The sequence below is a fragment of the Callospermophilus lateralis genome, chromosome X (genome assembly GCF_048772815.1).
Source record: "Callospermophilus lateralis isolate mCalLat2 chromosome X, mCalLat2.hap1, whole genome shotgun sequence".
In the NCBI taxonomy this organism is placed as follows: Eukaryota; Metazoa; Chordata; class Mammalia; order Rodentia; family Sciuridae; genus Callospermophilus; species Callospermophilus lateralis.
This window is the reverse complement of record NC_135325.1, coordinates 77,037,655-77,060,127: the sequence shown is the minus strand read 5'-3', so window position 1 is coordinate 77,060,127 and position 22,473 is coordinate 77,037,655. Positions and strand designations below refer to the sequence as shown.

The 22,473-nt window shown below is 33.6% G+C and overlaps 1 protein-coding gene across 7 annotated transcripts in view; it reads left to right on the top strand.

The window, feature by feature from the left end:
* The window catches only part of Pcdh11x (protocadherin 11 X-linked), a 621,240-nt gene that overhangs the window by 276,066 nt on the left and 322,701 nt on the right, over positions 1 to 22,473 (top strand). For 6 of the 7 annotated variants that reach the window (XM_077107262.1, XM_077107260.1, XM_077107259.1 and 3 more), the window contains exon 3: positions 1,340 to 1,420. The exons of the other annotated variant lie outside the window; for it this stretch is intronic. In XM_077107262.1, the coding sequence (XP_076963377.1) occupies positions 1,340 to 1,420 (81 nt within the window). The remainder of the gene's footprint in view (positions 1 to 1,339; positions 1,421 to 22,473) is intronic. 7 annotated transcript variants of the gene reach the window in all.

Below are 22,473 nucleotides of genomic sequence, written 5' to 3'. Positions count from 1 at the left end.
ACCTTTCTTCAGCTACTGTAAGCATACATGATTTAATTAACTCTCCACCAGAACTGGCTTTCTTTGTTTGGACAACAATTGGGCCTTTCAGAATTTAACTTTGGTCACAGCCTAATTTTTATTGCTATTTTATTTTTGTGAAGAAGTTCTGGTGTGATGAGATATTACATTTTAACTTTTTAGTTTTTGTGACTATTGCTTTTCTGTGAGTTGTGATATTGCAATGAGTGCTTAGTTTGCTAATGTCAATTTATATACTATCATTTTTTCACTGTTACTGTGTCATTGCATAATAAACATGACTTGTCATTTAAATTGGTAAGAGAATAATTTCTGCCCAATTGCTTTGAAGTTGTGATGTTCCAAGTTTGATGTTTTCTTCTTATTTTGACATGATGGGCATGCACTGGTAATAAAAATAAAGAAATAAAATAAACTGTCATAGTAATACATGTAGCACTTGAAACCCTGTCAAGTAATAGCTGCATCACTTCAATTTTTAGTGCTCAAAACAGCAATACAAAATCATTAGAGTGTAACATAAGGTCTTTGACACAACTACTCTATTTTGTTATATTAGCACCAAAACATCCAGCAGTCACTGAATCGGAATTCCTCAGCTTCTTTGAAAAATATTTCCTCTTTATGGATCAAGTAACTTCTTACCAAATCTATTCCCACATATTCCAAAATCTCACAGAGAAAAATTATGTATTATATTCTTTCAGTATATTAAAAAGAGGAAATATTCTATATCCTGAGGGAAAAAAATTAAATGTGTTACAGACATCATCTTTTTAAGATGCTTATCATTGTTCTGGGTTGATACTTTAGAATCTGTGAATTCATTGATAAAATCTTGGTTTTATTACATATATTAAATGCCCTTATATACACAATGTAAATTTCTATTGTAGCACACACAGGATAGATTTTAGGATGAGACAATTGTGCATTCATAAATATAACTCTTAAGGCCATTACATTGTAAAAGAATTGGACTAAAATTCTCTATACCTTAATTTGATTTATTTAAGTATTTTAAATTGTCTTCCACAACTTTGCATATACTTAATTGAACACTAAAATGTAACACTAGTACATAACTTTCATAAGAAAAGTATTTCATTTCTTTTTTATACTCCTTTTATTTTTAGTATCTAGAGCTGTACCTGGCACATTTTCACCTTCAATTATCTGTTTGTTGAATAAATGTGATGTCTCGAAAATGATAATTTACTCAAGCAGAATATTATCTATGTGTAATGCTTTTGTTAAATGCATTTTTAAACTTTTATCATAAAACTTAAAAGTACTTATTTCCCCCCTCTTTCTAAAGCCAATGAAGGAGGTTGTAAGATCTCGCACCCCCATGAAAGAGCCAACAACTGTTGAAATCTGGACTCATCCTCAACCACAGGTATGAATGAGACATTACTTATGATATTTTCTCCCTATTCCTTATGTAAGAAAGTTCATACTTTCCCTCTGAAGTTTCAGTATTTGAATCAGCTGGAAGTGACCGGTAATAGCTCATCAGAAGAAATAGTATGGAGGTGTATTAACATACATATGTACATAGGAGCCCTACAAAAATATGAAAACTCGAAGAAGGGCCAGATAGTTGTGACTTAAATACTCTCTTCATAGGGGAAAAGGACATAGGAAGGTGTATGCAATTTTAGACAAGTAATAAATACTTTTTAGGAGAAATGAATGGGTCCCAAGGACAGACAGTAGCCTGAGACAAAGTTGCTCTGAGTTATGGAAGAGGTGGACAAATTGCAATAAAGTGAGAGATAGAACTAAAGTGAGAGATAGAACTACAGTACCAACAAAAGTGGTTTTTTTTTGTTTGTTTTTGTTCTTAATTTTTTTGCAACTATAATCTCTCAGGAAACTGTAATAGGTACAGACATAGCTGGGCATGGTGATACACACCTGTAATCCCAGGGACTCAGGAAGCTGAGGCAGATGGTTTGTTGTGATATTGCCTTTTTCATCCCGTATGCTAGTAATTTGAGTTCTTGCTCTTCTTCTCTTCGTTAGCGTGGCTAAGGGTCTGTCGATTTTATTTATTTTTTCAAAGAACCAGCTTTTAGTTTTGTCGATTTTTTCAATTGTTTCTTTTGTTTCGATTTCATTAATTTCAGCTCTGATTTTAATTATTTCTTGTCTTCTACTTCTTTTGCTGTTGTTTTGCTCTTCTTTTTCTAGGATTTTGAGTTGAAGTATTAGATCATTTATTTGTTGTTTTTTTTTTTCTTTTTTTAAGGAATGAACTCCAAGCAATAAATTTTCCTCTTAGAACTGCTTTCAATGTGTCCCATAGATTCCGATATGTTGGGTCTGTGTTTTCATTTATCTCTAAGAATTTTTTAATTTCCTCCTTGATGTCTTCTATAACCCATTGATCATTAAGTAACCTATTGTTCATTCTCCAAGTGATGTATGATTTTTCCTTACTTCTTTTATCGTTGATTTTCAATTTCATTCCATTATGATCAGATAAGATGCATGGTATTATCTCTACTCCTTTATATTGTCTTAAGAGTTGCCCTGTGACATAATATATGATCTATTTTTGAGAAGGATCCATGTGCTGCTGAGAAAAAAGTGTAAATGCTTGATCTTGGGTGGTATATTCTATATATGTCAATTAAGTCTAGGTTATTAATTATGTTATTGAGTTCTATAGTTTCCTTATTCAACTTTTGTTTGAAAGATCTGTCCAGTGGTGAGAGAGGTGTGTTGAAGTCTCCCATGATTATTGTATGGTGGTCTATTAGACTCTTGAATTTGAGAAGAGTTTGTTTGATGAACATAGCTGCACCATTGTTTGGGGCATATATATTTATGATTGTTATGTCTTGTTGGTGTGTGGTTCCCTTGAGCAGTATGTAGTGACCCTCTTTATCCCTTTGGATTAACTTTGGCTTGAAATCTATTTTATTTGATATGAGTATGGACACTCCTGCTTGTTTCCGAAGTCCATATGAGTGATATGATTTTTCCCAACCTTTCACCTTCAGTCTATGTATGTCTTTTCCTATCAAATGCGTCTCCTGAAGGCAGCATATTGTTGGGTCTTGTTTTGTGAACCATTCTACTAGCCTGTGTCTCTTAATTGGTGAGTTTAAGCCATTAACATTTAGGGTTATTATTGAGATATGGGTTGTTCTTCCAGCCATATTTGTTTATTTATGTTACTAAACATGGTTTGTTTTCCTCTTTGATTATCCCCCCCCCCTTTACTGTACTACCTCCTGCTGTTGGTTTTCATTGATATTTTCCATTTCCTCTTCTTGTAATATTTTGCCGAGGATGTTTTGAAGAGATGGTTTTCTAGCTGCAAATTCTTTTAACTTTTGTTTATCATGGAAGGTTTTAATTTCATCTTCCATCCTGAAGCTTAATTTTGCTGGATACACAATTCTTGGTTGGAACCCATTTTCTTTCAGTGTTTGAAATATGTTATTCCAGGATCTTCTAGCTTTCAGAGTCTGTGTTGAAAGATCAGCTGTTATCCTGATTGGTTTACCCCTAAATGTAATCTGCTTCCTTTCTCTTGTAGCTTTTAAAATTCTCTCCTTATTCCGTATGTTGGGCATCTTCATTATAATGTGTCTAGGTGTGGATCTCTTATGATTTTGCACATTCGGCGTCCTGTAGGCTTCTAGGATTTGGGATTCTGTCTCATTCTTCAAGTCTGGGAAGTTTTCTCGTATTATTTCATTGAATAGATTGCTCATTCCTTTGGTTTGGACCTCTATACCTTCCTGTATCCCAATGACTCTTAAGTTTGGTCTTTTTATGTTATCCCATATTTCTTGAATGTTTTGCTCATGGTTTCTTAACAGCTTTGCTGAGCTGTCTATGTTCTTTTCCAGTTGAAATACTTTGTCTTCACTGTCTGATGTTCTATCTTCTAAGTGTTCTACTCTGCTGGTAGTATTCTCAATTGAGTTTTTAAGTTGGTTTATTGCTTCCTGCGTTTCCAGGATTTCTGTTTGTTTGTTTTTTATAACCTCTGTCTCCCTGTATAATTGATCTTTTGCTTCTTGGATTTGTTTATGTAATTCATTGTCGAAGTGATCTTTCATTGTCTGATTTTGCTGTCTAATGTCTTCCTTGAGACTCCAGATCATCTGAAGCATGTATATCCTGAATTCTTTATCTGACATTCCATCTGCTGCAGATATTACCTCTTCTAAAGTTGAGTTGACCTGCATTGCTTGTGGTCCTATCTTTCCTTGTCTTTTCATACTGATCGCATTTCTTTCTGCTTGGTGAAACTGTTGTGTTATTGATTTTTCCTCCTATATATTTATATTGCTCTTGTATAGTTGCAAAGTCTCCCTCGAAGGCTTTGGCGGTGGTTCTGCCCCTCCTCCAATTGGGGCAATGTGCCTACCACGCCGGCAGGCCGCTGGGCCTGTACTTTTCGTGGGCCTGTTCTTTCGGTGGTCGCAGGTCTGCCTACCTTGCAGGCGTGAGCAGCAGCTCTGCCCCTCCGCTGGCCGCTAGGCCTGTTCTGTCTGTCGGTTGCAGGTCTGTCTACCTAGCAGGTGCTGGTGGCGGCTCTGCCCCTCCCCCAACCGGGGCGATGTGTCTGGCGGGCCAGTGGGCCTGTTTTGTTGGTGGTCACGGTTCCGCCTACCTTGCACGCACGGGGGTGGCTCTGCCACTCCGCGGGTTGATGGGCCTGATCTGCTGGTGAGTCGCAGGTCTGCCTACCTTGCAGGCGCCCGGCAGCTCTGCCCCTCCCCCAACCAGGGCGGGGCGGTGTCTGGCCGGCCGCTGGGCCTGTTCTGTTGGTGGTCATGGTTCTGCCTACCTAGCAGGCGCGTGGGGCAGCTGTGCCCCTCCGCAGGTTGCTGGGCCTGAACTGCCGGTGGGTCGCAGGTCTGCCTACCTTGCAGACTCGGCGGGTGGCTCTGCCGCTCTGCGAATTGCTGTGCCTGTTCTGCTGGTGGGTCGCGGGTTCGCCTACCTTGCAGGCGCCCTGCGGCTCTGCCCCTCCCCCAACCGGGGCGATGTGTCTGGCCGGCCGCTGGGCCTGTTCTGTCGGTGGTCACGGTTCCGCCTAAGATGGTTTGATAATAATAGTATAGTTAGTTTATTTGTTTGATCAGTTACAGTTTTTCCTTTCAAAATATCTATTAAATGATTGTCTCTTTTACCAATGTTTAGGAGAGTTCTAGGATAATGGATTGAAACAAATTGAGAAATGTTACATAATATGGCAAATTTAAGTCTTAGTATAATAAAGCACAATTTGTTTGATGTTAATTAGGCAAATATTAGTGAAATCTCAGTAAAATAAATTAGGAGAAATGCATTTGAGCTTTTATTTTTAACATCAAATTATGAGGTAGTTTTAAAGAAACTAATTTCCCCCATTTCAATCAAGATAGCCCAAAATGTGACTAATAAATACATTTAAATTTGTTTTCCTAATAAAGGCTATAAGGGTACTTTTAAAAACTAATGTGAGGAGTCCAATATCTAAAAATTCTATGTCATTCAATATTCTATGTCTGGTTAATTTACTGTTGTTATGTTAATATGGTAAAAGTCCTGAATCTAATAGCTTGGGTGCTGGATGACTAGCCATAAATTGTTTTCCATCCAGTTATTTTCAAATATCATTGTTTGGGGCTGGTGTTGTGGCTCAGTGGTAGAGCACTTGCCTAGCATATGTGAGGCGCTGGTTTTGATCCTCAGCACTACATTAAAAAATAATAAAATAAAATATTATGTCCATCTATAACTAAAATAATTGAAAAACTCTATTGTGTGTTACAAGGGAAATAAATTCAGAAAATTTGATACATAAATAGAGATCTACAATATTAATGTGGAAAGAGAATCAAATTTGTTTATTATTTCATGTGTGCTTCTAAAATTCACAAAAAAAAACATGTGTTTTACAGTTATTACATCCTACAGTATTTCACATAGTTTATGCTCTTTGGTAGACTTATAGAACTATTTTTTTTAATATTTATTTTTTAGGTATACTGTGGGAAGAAATAATTTTATAAAGGTAAATTATAACATAGTATCTATCCAAATTATCACAAGTTTTAAATCATTCAACCTGAATTTGTTTTTTTGTCAAATTTCATATTCAGATTCTCATGTCTGGCACCTCTGATTTTTCCTCAAGAAAATTGGTGAAGAAATAGAATATGAGGTGAACCATAATATAATGACTTTCTACATTTTTATCCAAGATGCCTCTCATACGTTCAGCATCAGTTTTATTGACTCCTTGATGTTAAAACAAACAAACAAACAAAAAACTCTGAGTCTTTAAAAGTTTTGAAGAAAAGTACACAATATATTTTTCTTTTTATTCATTTATTTTTCACAGCTTCAGGGCTTGACACTTCCTGGGCAAGTACTGTGCGATTGAGCTACACCCTGAGTCTTATATAATTTTATGGTATATAAATTAAGGTCCCAAAATTTGGCCTACTATTGTGACATTGCTTATAACTGGTATAATTATTTAGAAGTCAGATGGAATTAAACATTGTTAAGTAACATATGTCCTGCATGAATAAGAAGATGCTCCATCAGTAATATTTTGTTTAGTCAAGTACTTACTACTGATTGTATTCTACTAAATCAAATGCAATATAATTTACTAATTTCTTACCAATTACTGATTTTTTTTTCATTTTTAACCAAGTTATAATCTCCATAGAGAATAATGGGTGCCTACATAGTGGTTTCTTTTTGCTCGAGGATCTTTTATTTCATAAGCCTTTTAAGTATCTGATAGCCTTGATTGTCCTTACTGCCTGAGGCTTCAATTGCAATTTGACATGCATTATAAAAGTGAAAAAAATTAAAAAGTTAAGATAAGCTGTATAGTGGTAAGTTACATTGCATATGCAGTATTACTATGCATAAGGTACAAATAGGAACTTTTCAAACTTGTTTTTGATAAATATTGTGCTGGACTCAGAAAAGTTTAAAGAAAATATTTTTTTATGATTGAGCTTTTATGCTTCTTTATGAAATATCTTATCTTCAAGAAGATATTCATTACTCATTTGGGGAATTTAAAAAAAAAAATTTCTGAGCCAGGTGTGCTGGCGCACTCCTGTAATACCAGCAGTTTGAGAGGCTGAGGCAGGGGATTGCAAGTTTAAAGCCAGCCTCAGCAATTTAGCAAAGCACTTAGCAACTCAGCAAGACCCTGTCTCTAAATAAAATATAAAAAGGGCTGGGGATGTGGCTCAGAGGTTGAGCACCCCTGGGTTCAGTCCTCAGTACCCCCTCCCCCCAAAAAAAGCAATTTTCTGAGAAAAGAAAGGACTAACACTAGAGTAATTCTGAAAATTATTTCCATTTCTCCATTGAAATCTTTAAATACATCAAACATTCAGATGTCACTAATTAGAATCCTTGATACAGGTAGTGAATTTGACAGTTTACTTTTAAACACATGGGCAAGTGCTACAGTTGTATCTTTTATAGCACAATGGTTCCTGGCAATAAAAGCCAACTATTCAACTAATTAAAGTAGTATGTGAACCATGAAATCATAGATCAACTTATCATATGGATAAAGTAGATCAAATGAGAGCGTCCATTTCCTTATAAGAGGAAATACATTTTTGTTAGTCTTAAGAAAATATTTAAATAGCTGGATTTGGTGCATAACTGGGATCATAAATGTTCACCAGGGAATACTGTAGCATTGGTAGAGTACATAGATGAAATAGAGAGCTGGTTTTTGGCCAGCTTTACATATGCTTTACATATGCTGAATGCATATGTCAGTTTGTCTGAGGCTCTTATTTTTTTGTAATGTGGCATTTATAGTGGCTTGATCTTTTCCCTTTTCATAATGAATTCTCCCTCCATTTTCCTTGCCTATGATTTATAGCAATTATAATGCTTAATGAGCTAACAAGTCAAAGCTGAATTATATTCTTTCAAATTGAAACAAAATAAAATTAGTATATTTCTTGCGGCTTTTCATACTTTTCTGACTTGTCAGTAGTAATTGCATTGCTTGTGAAAAAACTTTTGTCACTAAGATATTATTCTGATTATGAATATAGAAAATGTCTTGACTATCACTGCATTTCATAAAAAACAGATATTTTGTTATCAGATCTTATATTCATGGAAACATAAACAGTTCAGCATGATAGTACTGCAAAACTTAGGTAGAATGTTTGGCTTGTATACATTATACTGTTTGATTTTAATTCCCCAAATCTTATAGCCACAGCTAATGAATGAGTCATATATATTTAACAAAGACCATTACTAACTTTGACTCAGACAGTAAATAAAATAATGCAAAGCTGTTGAGTTATTCAAGAGAAATAAGGAAAGTACAAGTAAAGACTAATTGGAAAGGCTGATGGAAGGAAGTGAAATATTCCAATTGAATTTATTTATTTAATTTAACAAAACTTTTTGAGAGAGAGAGAGAGAGAGAGAGAGAGAGAGAATTTTTTAATATTTATTGTCTAGTTTTCAGCGGACACAACATCTTTATTTGTATGTGGTGCTTAGGTTCGAACCCAGCGCCCTGCGTATGCCAGGCAAGCGCTCTACCGCTTGAGCAACGTTCCCAGCCCCATAATTTAACAAAATTTTTATAAATTTACTATGTACAGTATAATCTCTTAAACAGTTAACTTGTTTAATTTTCATTACAAATCTATGCTTATTATTAAATCTATTATTACTTTTTTATTTATAAATAAAAAATAGTGGCACAGAAATATACTAGAATATATTTAAAGTTGAATGCATATTCCTTGTGTGTTACTCCAACAATCACTTTCCTAACCACTATGGGAAATTTTTTCAAGAGTGAAATGAAAGAATGGAGGTTAGTCCTGGGGACAAGAAATATTTTAAATGGAAGCTTTTTCCGATGTTAATCAAATATAATTTTCTGTTCAGCTAGAAGTATATTTTGTATACATTTGCACATGATAATGTAAGATGACCCCTTTATGATGCTAAAATGAAAAGAAAAATAACTGCAAACCATAAAGAATGTTGAAATAATTCCCCAAATGCAGTTTGTAGAGATGTTAAATCTACTATGATAATCTTTAATGAAAGTCTTTCTGCAGGACAAGAAAGGCTAATTAACAGTGATAGAATGTGAGAATTTCCACAGTTTTTAAAATTGCCTTCTAATCTTGGAATTATGACTAACAGGATCACAAATTCAATATGTTAACATCAAATTCATTTGATGGAGGAATTGCTACAATGATATATTTTATCACAGTACAGTTTAAGAAATCCACAGGAGTTTGGTTAATCAGTTTTCATAAAATATAATCAGCTCTTAAAAATTCTTTCATATGACCTACAATTGCTGACAAAGTGAGTGACACAAGTTTGGGTTTTTGTAAACACTACAAATGGAAGTTTTGATGCTCAGGTTTAGGGTCAACAGTGCTCTTCTTTAACAACGAAAACAAAATAGATAATTCCAGAAAATTGCCTTCCTAGAATATGCATGATTGAATCATCAAATATTAGACTATACATGGACAACCTTTTCTATTGCTATCAATGTGTCTATGGGGGTGGGTGGGGACCACTTGTAATGTTTTTTCATTAGTAACAGACCTATCCTGAAAAACGTTCACTGGGGTCATGAAACCACTTAACATTTTCCAAGTTGAACATTCCATTAACTATCTTCAATTGTCAGCCAGTTTCACATCACATGACATTTTTATAATGCTTTTAAGATACCCACTTATATATAAAAAAAAACTTTTCAAACCATGCATTTCATAATTCATGTTTTCCTCAAAGACTAGAGTACTTAATCTTTTTCTTAGAAATTCAGGATTTTTTTTGTTATGACTTCTCTATTTTGTAAGGAAAAACATATGTTCTAGGAAGTATAAGGTAACCATTGCCATGAAGTTTTGAGATCAGAATTTTTCCAGAGCTTAAACTGGAAACTTTAGAGAATTATTTTCATATTCGAGAGCTATTTTGTGAAAGGCATTAAATGCCAAGCCAAATTTAGATGTAACTCTTTACACAATAGGAAGCCTAATTTAAAAAGAAAATCAACATACTCTGATGTGACAACATTATTTATAAGTGATGGATGTTATTTTTAGACATAGGGAAAATTCTTAACATTGTTCTCCAACCAGAGACCTAAGATTTTGCCATTGTCCTTGACCTTTAGCAGTTTGAGTGCTTTACTTTTAATTATTAATAACTTTTATTTTTAACTGATTATTAAAGGCATCATACTAAGTGCTCTACAGTAATTATTTCCTTTTATTTTGTCCTTATAATAGCTTTGTTGAGATATCTTTTAGTTGAGCAAACTGAGCCTCAGGGAGGTTAAATAATCTAAATAAGATTGCACAGTTTAAAGAGTTAGATTAAAAAAAACCCTCTGATTCTAAAGTACATGCTCTTTGCTCAATCATACTTTCCCTCACATCTTGTCATATTCATACGGAATGGTTTCTCAGTGAACATATATCACAAGTATGATATGACAACCCTTGATTAATTTGGCATGTTAATAAAAATCAGCAACATCAAATATAGGTGTCATATCCACAAATGAAAGTTTTTGAGCACCCACAGCAGGTGAATATACAGTACAACAGATGGAGACCATTCTTCTGGAGCTCTTGAACCACAAAATATTGCAACCAACTTTGAAAAGAAGTTATTAACTATGGTGTTCATATCTACTATTTATTAGGCTTCGGAAAATAAATACAGAATTTACCATTCAGTATAATAATAATACAAATTGAAAAATATAAATTCTTTTTTTTCAAAAATGGGAAGAAATCAAAATAGTATACCCATATTATATGAATCATTTGTTTATATAGAGTTTTGGATTATGACTCATCAACTTGTGCCTGAGTCTTCTAGCAATGCCTAGCACCCAACTTAAAAAAAAAATTGTAATCACAGAGGGAGTCTTGTTGATCACACTGAAATCAAGGTGCTAAAAGCTCATCACTTGGTTTATCATGTGGAATCATAAGAAAAGCACTTTCACAGTGAAATGGAGGCCACCTGAGAGAGGATAAACACTAGGAATAGAGCTGGAACATCATTGTGATGAAGGTATGATCTTGAAAGGAGAGAGGCCTGTAAGGCATGGTAGAATTCCCAAGAGGGACTATGATTAATTTAGATTATCTTTCAGGTCCTGATCTGGTGGAGAAAGTCTATAGAAAAAAATACGTAAGCAAAGTTGATACTCATGGTCAAGCAATGATACTATCTGATTCTCTTTGCAGTGAGACTCCAACTAATAATTCTCCTATTAATATAGACAGAGCCTTGGACAAGTGATAAATTATTTGAGTTTGTTTCCACATTTGCAAGCTGGGTATATTAATATAATTTTCATATAATTTCTATGAGGGTTAACATAAAAAATCTTTGAAATTGGAATATAGTAGATGTTCAACAAATTTTTATTTTGTTCCAATCAATATAAAAATTAAAAATTATAGCAGGAAGCAGAGAAACCTCTAAGACATATGATTTGGGGAAGTAAAATTGGGTTAAGAAACAGGTACACTCAAGTATATATACCCACATAAGTGCATTAAATTTTGTACTTAGTAAGAATAGGAATCTTAAAGTATTCCAAGTGAATGGTGCAGATTGGATCTGGTCTAAAGTAGAGATGGTTTTTCACTCCACACAGTTGAACAAGCTGAGAACATTCACAAGTATCTATAGAAGGAAATTGGACAAGTCCCAGAGATATAATATGCCCTTGCCTTTCATTGATTTTGGCAGTAATTATCACAATGGAAAAAAAAGAATAAAATCTGTTTACCTTAAGTTTATATCAGTTTCTCAAACAAGCATAAAATTATATGCTAAAATACTTCATTTTTGCTGTTCTAAAACTATTATAAGCAAATTCAAAATGTAATCTTGGAGGACACACTGCTTAGATTGCTCAGATCTGTGGTAGCCAATATACGAATTTCTAATTAGTTTGATATGTCGGCTGATGTGATCTAAAGCTATGTAATAAATAATAAAAAGAAAATGGAACCATCTTAAAAACTGGATCTATTATATGATCTAATGATCATATCATTCTTTGATTTCCAGCACCACTGTAGAGCAAACCATTATTCTCAAAAGATTTTTTTAAAGGTATATACAATGATAGGGAGCTCCTTGGTATGGTGTGGAAGTATTTTTCCTCATGATTAGATTACTCAATCGGAATGTTGGATCTGTCATCCTGGGACTTATATCTTCAGGACACATTCTGTGTCACATGTAATAGTGCCAAATTGCTCTACTTAATGTTGTGCCCAAATGTCAGACAGGCAATGCTGGAACAATTTAGTAAGTTTCATGCTTCTGAGACTTTAAAGATTTTCCTATTTTTGTTTTGTTTTGTTTTGTTTGACTTTGTAGTATAGTCCTTCTCCCCTGCTGTTATTTCCTGCTGATAATTCCTATTAGTGAACATAGCATAGCATCCTGATCTTTCTGCAGTTGTCAGCCCTCCTCTATGATATAGTGCTTTTCTTTTCTCTTAACTGAAGTTATTGAAAATAAGGTAGGACAAGACTTTCTGTGCATATGGAAATTCTCACCAGGTTTTTACAAAGATCTTTGGTCATGTTTGGCTTACCCGTACGCATTCATAAGAGTGAGTTCCCAAATCTGTTTCATCTGTGTATTCTTACAGGATGGTTGCAAAACATATCACCTTGAGTGATGCTGTAGCACTTCAATTTCTCTCTCTTCTAGACTCATACTATTAGTCCATTCTCAAGTGGCTATTATTTTTCAGTCTATATTCCAACACAGATTATGGATCATTCCAACTTCAAAAGTCTTCAGTTGTCTCCCATTGGTTGTTCAAATAAGTTTATTTACATTCAGGACTCTGTTTTATCCCACACCTTTCATTCTGGTTTTATAACCTGTGAATTATATTTAATCCATACTTCAGTTCCAATCAAATTGATCTGTTTGTATTTTAAATTTCCCATTCATCCTTAGATATTTATTTGTATATATTTCTCCCTTCCTTCCCAGTCAGTTCTTCCTTTATCTTGACCTGTGTTTAATCATGGGCTTTAACTCATTTTAAAGGCACCCAACTGGCTATGAGTTCTCCATTCCTTTAACTCCTCTAACACTAAGTCTTCAGCCCTCAAAGCATATCATATATAGACTTATATTTGAAGTATCTGTGTTCCATGTTTTATTCCTCTACTGTAATGTGAGTTCTTGAGATCAGGGATGACCTTCAACTTAAGGCTTCATCCCTATCATAGTATCTTGCACTCATTATGTTTTACCCAGTGCCAGGCACAATATTCTTCTCTCACATAAGCAATGGTATCCACCTACACATTTTGTAAAGAGGTAATAATTCATCATTGAATAACAACTTGGTTTTGGTGTCTGCTAATTCTGGGCTTAAATACCAGCATTGCCACTGATTAGTTATATGATCCTCACTGGACTATTTAATAGCTCTGAGCTTTATTTTTCTCATTGGTCATGCAATAATAATTAAATTTATTTCATCAGGAATTGGTGGGGATTATATTAGATAACCTATACAAATCACTTAGTACAATGTTTGGCAGCTGTTTTATCTGTTGAGCTCTGAGCCACAAATCAGAATTTAATATTTTAAAGAAGTTTTATTTCTTTATCCATTTATTCTCAAAAATGTCTGTGTTGCTCTATTTTTAAACCTATGTCATCACACAGATAGTTTTATTTATTTATTTTTAATATTTTTTTAGATGTTGATGGACCTTTATTTTATTCATTTATTTATATGTGGTGCTGAGAATTAAACCCAGTGCCTCACACATGCTAAGAAAGTGCTTCACCACTGACCCACAAGTCCCTCTTTCTTCATTTTAAAGTGTCCAAAGAGAGAGATAACTTAGCATCCAAAATGCTTAGGTTATTAAACTCCTCCCTTCTTTGGCAATGGTAGAATGGTAGGAATTGATAAAACAAGTAACCCAAGAAGCAAAGCTGACTATTTGATTTTGTTACTTATCATCACTCCTGCCATCCTGAACTCCACCAGTGTCCTTGGTACATGAAGAAAAAAATTGAAACAAGATCAAATGTAGCCTTCTCATAATTCACAATAATGAAACTGTGGAACCCTTCTAGGTATCTATAAATGCATGAATGGATAAAAAATGTGGTATACATACACATTGAATTTTATTTGGCCATGAAGAAAAATTAAATTATGGCATTTGCTGGAAAATGGATGGAACTGGAGACCATGATGTTAAGTTAAATAAGTCAAACTGAGAAGGTCAAATGTCACATGTTTTCTCTCATATGTGGAAGCTAGAGATGAAAAAGGGAAAGAAAGTTGAGGATCTCATGAAAATCAAATGGAGACCAGTAGAGGAAAGGGACTAAGAAGTAGAAGTGGGGTACGGGGAGGGATATTGATCAAATTATATTGTTACATTGTGTGCATGTACAAATATGCAACAACAAATCCCATAATTATGTACAATTATAATGCACCAATAAAAACTTTGGGAAAAAATGTGGCCTCAATAAGACATCCTAATGAAAGATACATTTAAAAAATCAACTATAACTAATTTATTCAAGACTATCAAGTAACCTCTTAAAAATTCTATAAAACAATTTTAGAAGTGGGGTATTTCTAACATACATGTGAGCTATTTTTTATATTCTGTTTACTAAATGAGAAACTGCCTCCAAGGCATAGATATTAAAGTTAAACAAGCAAGATATTTAGTGATCTGCCTTGGTTCTTGTTGTGTGTACTGAGAGGGATATAATTGAGCATCTCTTTGGCCATTTGCCTTTGCCTGTACAAAATAATTGTTTCCTGTAAGAAACTTTTTAAATATTCTGATGCAAGGAATAGGAACTTGTAAAGCCTCTACATTATTCCCTCTGCCCATTGATAGTAGGGCATCCTGAAGAAGTATCTGTTTAAGGCCTAGGGATGGTTAAGTCAAGATGAATATTCAGTCACAAAGCTGTTTGTACTGACTCTTCTTCAAGGTAGTGATGCTTATGTTGGCTAATGTTGCTGAAATGCTACTGAAAGCAGCACTGGAGTCATTTTACCAGGATAGCGTGTCTTCTCTTTTTTGCTTTAAAAATATGGTAATGATACTATTCTTGGAAGTCCACAGTCCTGTTCCCCCGGAAGTTGAAGATTGTACACCCGAGAAACATTGAGGCAAGAGCAGAAAAGAAGATTTATTTAAAGGATAGAATAAAGACATATTTCTTGGGAGGGAGAAGGGGATCCAGACCTAGTACACCCCACCTAGTGGAGGGGGTGAATCTTGTCCTCTTCTAGTTTCCAAATTTCTTACTTCTAATGTCCCCTCCTTCCTATCCAGCCCATATGGACAGAAGGTGGGAAGGGGGTGATCCAGGGGTGTCTCTCCCAATTTTCCATTGTCTCCCCAGAAAAGCAGGAGGAGAGCTGCCCAATGGGGTACTCATTAACACCTCTTTGCCAGGAGGAACAATTCCCTGGAGGCAGATGACCTTGGCCACAGGTGAGGAGGAGAGGAAAGTGTCCTGAAGGTATTAACATTCCATTCCCTTTGAATCAGCTTCAATCTTCCCAACCTGAACCAAAAATCTATCTACACTAACTACCTGTCCTTTGTTCTTTTTTTAAATTGCTTTTATTTTTTAATTACATGACAGCGGAATGCATCACAATTCTTATTACACATATAGAACACAATTTTTCATCTCTGTTTGTATATAAAGTATGTTCGCACCAATTCATGTCTTCATACATGTACTTTGGATAATGATGTCCATCACATTCCACCATCATTGCTAACCCCCTGTCCCCTCCCTTCCCTTCCTACCCCTCTGCCCTATCTAAAGTTTATCTATTCCTCCCATGTTCCCCCTGCCTACCTCACTATGAGTCAGTCACCTCATTTCAGAGAAAACATTCAGCATTTGTTTTTTTGAGATTGACTAACTTCACTTAGCATTATCTTCTCCAATGCTATCCATTTACCTCCAAATGCCGTGATTTTATTCTCTTTTATTGCTGAGTAATATTCCATTGTGTATATATGCCACATTTTTTTTTAATCCATTCATTTACTGAAAGGCTTCTAAGTTGGATCCACAATTTAGCTATTGTGAATTTTGCTGCTATAAACATTGATGTGGCTGTCCCTGTAGTATGCTGTTTTTAAATACAGGAGAGAATGTATATATGAGAAGGAAATTATTAAAAACAAAACAAAAAAACTATAGATTTTTTTGATCCTTGAAGGTGTCTGACACAAATTTCTGAAAGAAAATAATTGAATTAACATCAAACATAACAACCTCTTAAAATTCATACTTAATCGCTGACAGGTGCCATTTACTCTGTCTAGAATGGTTGTATCTTGGCAAATTGGGTATGCTTTGAGTATTCTGTGGGTGTCCTCCACCCACACAATTGCTTTTCTTCCATTTATCCTTTGCATCACCTTTGAGTGTTTGGCATATTTGTTAATATGTAGTGTAAAAACATATTGGGCTTCTGTTGATATTTTTTCAATTGCGACAATTTTTAAAAGTTCCATTGTTGTTAGTTTAAAAGGGAGTTTTACAACATGTCAGATGCAAATTTTTTTCTTTTAATATTCTAATAAAAACATCTTTGAGAGTTGCTCTTCTGAGGCATTATAATTTACACCTGTACAAAATGCATATTGCTCTAAATGAAGGTAAATAAATTATTTGTACCATATGTCCAACTCTCTCTCCTTGTTTCACATTTTTCATTGTAAGCTGTTTGTAGTGTTTTTCCTTTGCTTTATTGTCACTCAAAACAATAATTCAAAGAAAAAAAGCATTTATTGAGAGGCTGATTCAGCCAAGTTCTAGGGCAAACAAATATAATCATAAAAAAAGAATAGGAAAAAATAGTATAGGCCCTATCTCGAGTAGCTCACAGGTTAGTAAAAATAATGTGCCAACTACTAATTATAAACATGATGGAAAATTAAAAGATGCTAAATGGTTGAAAAAGTAGCATGCTGTGACCATGAAAAGAAATTGATCCCATTTGACTTTAAATGGAGATCAGGAAAGATTTCTTGTTGATAATGGCGCTGAAATTAGAATTCAAAGATTAGGATGCTGAGGATGGGGTTAGGATTAATGACTTAACATTTTATAGAAATAAAAAAAAGCAAGCAGAGTGTTTTGAACTTTACAGACCTTCAATTTACGGTAATAGCTATTATTTTCCATACTCTTATAGGTAGTCAGTGGCAGAGTTGGAAACCAGATGGGGTGTACATTATAGCTCCACTTCTAAAGCAAAATTTTCTTCTTAAGAAGTTTTCCCTGATAAATAGAGTTGTATCAGTGACTTAAATTGAACTTCATCAATTTTAGATGAACTTGGATCATCTGTAGAACTTTCATTTTCAAGAACAAGTATGAGAGAAAAATAAAGATCAAAATGAGTCATGATTATTAAATGTCTTATTATTTTATTTTAAATTTATTTTAACTGATACCTAAAAACATAAAAATTATGCTTTTTTATGGGGGTTCTTAATCTAACTGTAATTTACTACCCATATCAACATTTATCTATCCTTCCTTCTCTTATATTCTATCCAGATTCTGGCAACCACCATTCTACTCTTTACTTCTATTCAACTTATATGAGATTTTTTTTTTTTTATGATTCCACACATTAGTGAGATCATGCAGTACTTGTTTTCCTGTGCCTGGCTTATTTAACTCAACATAGTAGTCTCCAGTTCTATTCACGTTTTTGCAAATGGCAGGATATGTTTATTTTTAAAGGCTGAATGTATTCCATTGTGCATATGCACCACATTTTCTTTATCCACTCATCTACTGAAGGACAAATGTGGTGTCTCCATTTCTTGCTGTTTTGAAGAGTGCTGTGTAATGAACATGGGACTGCAGATGTCTCTTTCACATTCATAATTCAATTTCTTTGGAAAGAGTACAAGGAGTGTCATTACTTCATCATATGGTAGTTCTGTTTTTTTTTTAAGAACTTCCCTACTGTCTTTCAAAATGTCTGTATTAATTTATACTCCTACAGGTACCATGCATGTGATCTCTTTTCTTCACATTTCCACTAGCACTTGTTATTTGTTCTCTTTTTGATACTAGTAATTCTCCCTGGAGTGAGGTGATAGTTCATCATGGTTTCAATCTGCATTTATCTGATGATTAATGATATAAAATTTCTAAAATATCTATTGGCTATTTGTATGTCTTCTCTTGAGAAATGTTTACATAGGTCTATTACTTATGTTTGATTGGTTTATTTGCATTATTTGCTACAGAGTTTTTTGAGTTCCTTATATATTATGGATATTAACCCCTTTTCTGCCATAAAACTTATAAATCTCCCATGCTTTGGATTGACTCTTTACTTTCTTGACTGTTTCCTTTGCTGAGTAGAAGGTTTTTAATTTGATGTAATCTCATTTGTCCATTATTTGCTTTTATTTCCTGTGCTTTTGGGATCTTGTCCAAAAATTTCTTGCCCATTTTAATATCCTGAAACATTTGCAGATTAAACAGATGCCAATAGATTAAAGATCAAACATCATACTTGATTGTCAAGTATTGAAAGGTTATTTGGACACAAATTAATATTTGCTTTCATTATTTTGTCCCAATACAAAATAACATTTTGGGGAATATGAAGACATATACATGCAAATGATGTTAATTACATGCTTTTAATCTCAAAATTTGATCATAGATGAAATGAAATATTTCAGAGATAAAGAGGCCAAAGCCAGTGAGCTTATAAGTGGCCTGTTTTTCCCTATTTTAAAATTAAATCCTTAGAATAAATTTTATAGCAGATAAAGAAATATCACCCAGTTAATCTATACTGTGAATATAATTTCAGGATGAATTTAGTTTTTTCATTAGTTAATTTATTTTAATTAGGTATATATTACAGCAGAATGCATTTTTGATTCATTGTACACAATTAGAGCACAACTTTGAATTTCTCTGTTTGTACATGATGTAGCATTGCACCATAAGTGCAGTCATACATGTACCTAGGGTAATAATGTCCATCTCATTCCACCATCTTTATGAATTTAGTTTTGATAGTGAATAGATGAAGTATACATTCTGTACATCAGCAAGTTTGAAAGTAATTTTACATATGTGTATATTTACATATCTGTCTTGTCACTCGTACTTACCTACTTTTATCAATTTACTTCCAATGAGAGCACTTATAACTCCTGAATCTGAATTTTATTCCTCATATTACTTTCCTCTACTTCTTTTATATCCTTTCATTGATTCAAGACAATATGCTAACTTTAGCTTCTATTTTCTAGATTTTTTTTTCTGGCATTGCTTAATTTCTCAAGATTTATAAATTTGATGTGAGTTTTAATAATTTTCAGTCATTTATATTCACCCAAGATTTTTTTCTAATGACAAATATATTCTCTAAGATAATGAGACAATGCTTCTGATTATGCCTAAAAGTCCTAAAGCTGTTGTTTCCTGTCATATGTTAATTTGATTTTAAATCTTCAACAAATAAATCTACCTCTTTTGTTCATTCAAATAAAATCTTGCAATTAGCTTGTTTTACCACTTAAACTTAAATAGTATTTCTGTGATCCTATAAAATGAAATCCATAATTTAAATTGTTATATTTCTGATTTTGTATTTCTTCAGGGTGAGAAACTGATTTGTGTGTTTGTGGGGATTTTAATGATTCAGACCTGGGAGCTTTAAACTCATGTTTACAATTTCTGAGATAATATAATGGACAAAAATTCTGCAAACATAAAGAAACTTAGAAAACTAAGCCAACATATCCATTTAACAATGAATATTGTTTTCTCAAAAAAATGAAAAGACATGTGTATACTTTATCAAATAGACTGTTCCTGAAAGCTAAACATATAACAAGCAGTTATATGAAGTAAGTTAAGTTCATACCATAATGAAATGAAAATGATATAGAGGGCTGGGGATGTGGCTCAAGCAGTAGGCGCGCTTGCCTGGCATGCATGCGGCCCGGGTTCAATCCTCAGCACCACATACAAACAAAGATGTTGTGTCTGCCAAAAACTAAAAAATAAATATTAAAAAAAATCCTCTCTCTCTCTTTCACTCTCTCTTTAAAAAAAAAGAAAAAAAAGAAAATGATATAGAAATTGATTGAAAAGGCAAGAAAACGGTTATATCTGCTATTGAATGATCAATTATTTTACCTTCTATTTAAAGATATATGTTCTTATCAACATACAGCCAAATTGTGTTGATCTAAATCTTTTTTAAATGTTTGTTAGTTAGCTGAACATTGATACTTTTGTTTAAGAAGATACCAGATTGTATTCGATTGTCCTGTAATACTCAAGTAATAAGTGTGTTTTGAATAATTGAATGATTTTAGTGACCTGAAGGGAATTGATGATGTTTCACAGATTCTCCAACATATATTTGTGGAGTACTTTAACTCTTGGCAAGACAGAAAATGGGTGTTTAAAATTTGAACATTAAGACCACAAGGTAAGGTCTACTCAAGTGATTTTATCTACATTTGAATCTGACAGGAACATTTCTGTGTTTGTTTCCTCTCCATTGAATTTTTTTTTTATCTTGAGGGAGGCAAGAGAATATATTCAGTGCCTTAAAAACTTGGATTTGCAAATAGACCTGGGTTTCAGTCTTAGTTTGATCCTTATTAACTATAAAACAATTAACAAATTAGTTTCTCTAAGTCTTGCTTTACTTATTAGTAAAATGGAGATGTTTCTACCATACCTATGGCATAGAGATATTGGAGAGATTCAAGTAAAAAATGTCTGTGAAGCATTGAGGCCAGTTCTAGGATACAGTCAAAACTTTAAAAGGGTAATTGTTTTTATTCCTTAATTTTTCATATTAAGGAAAGATATTATCTGGGATGCTTGTACTATTTATCCTCAAGGATTAGCAATAAATATTTTCCTTTGTTCCAACAAACCTATCCATGCCTTGGTTGAGGAGAATATATTCCCATTAAAAATGGCTTATCCCCTTTAATTAAGAGTGCTAAATTGTGCATTGTTGATCTAGGGTACTGTAAGATTTAATGTCTAGTGAGGCTGATGTGGGCTATAGCACTCAGTAAACACACTGAGAAAGGTGAGATTTGAGCTAAGCTTTAACAGATAGGTGTTATGCATATGGGAGAAAAAGAATAAGAGTAATAGTCTATTGGCTTGTAAAGTGGGAGATTGTCAATAGCATTACCAAAGATATAGCAGAGGAAACAAACATGGCATTTAAGAAAGAGGGAGTAGCAGTTAGATTATAAGGACAACATGCAATAGCTATCAGGTCTTCCCTCATTTTACCAAGGTCTCATTTTTCTTCTCAGACAATTCCCAAAGATGACTGAGTGGAGGAATTGCTGCACAGAAGAGTTTAAATTTGTTTTCTTCCCTGCTAAGTGATTCTGAAATATAAATGCTAACACCTAGAGAGTTGGGCTTTCAGCTTACTGTGAGATTTCATAAGGGAGTCATTAATAATGTCAGAATGCATTAACAGCCTAGAGAGGAGAGAAACTCCAGACTTGAAACTTTCATGACAGCACCTGAAATAAATTGTTAGCTAATATCAAAGGAGTGGCAGAGTTGACATGAATTTTTCTGGGTATAATTACATTATAACTTTTCCAATTTTATATTTAGTCTTTAGCTATGCAGGCCACTGACAAGTCTAAAATAAGATTTTATATGTATGAATTGAAATCAAAACAAAGAAGAAATTGTGCAAGTAAACAGTGAGAGAAATTATGTGATTTGGGTTTACATCTCACTTAAATGAAAAATAATTTTTGGGGGGTCACCCTTAGAAATGGGTTACAAAGAAAAGCCAAATGCTTTCTTAGATACAGTTCATAATAACTTATAAAAATGAGTTAAACTCACCCTAAGGATTAGAAACCCAGAAATGTCAATGACTTTATTGCTTTGAACTAATATCTGTGAATAACACTTGGCAATTAAAATTGATGGAGGGCAGTTGCTAAAAATTTGGATAATCTTAGAGTGAGACAGCATCTTATCTTTGTATGACAAAAATATCCTTGTTATATTTTGAAATATATTTATCCTAAAAATATATACAACATTTTTATGTATAATGATATTTAATAGAATATAATTGTCCAAGAAACATCGGTTGATTTTTTTCATGAATTTTTTATGCAAGATGAAGTAAAACCTAACTTTAAGACAGTTTGAACATACTTACAGTGTCCCCTAGAACTCAAGTTTTATCATTGTATTAATTTTCATTTATATATTTTAACTTTGTTTTCATGAATTTCTATCCATACATATGAACACACATCTATCTCTCATGGTATAAGACAAATGCATCTCTCTGCACAGAATTCCATT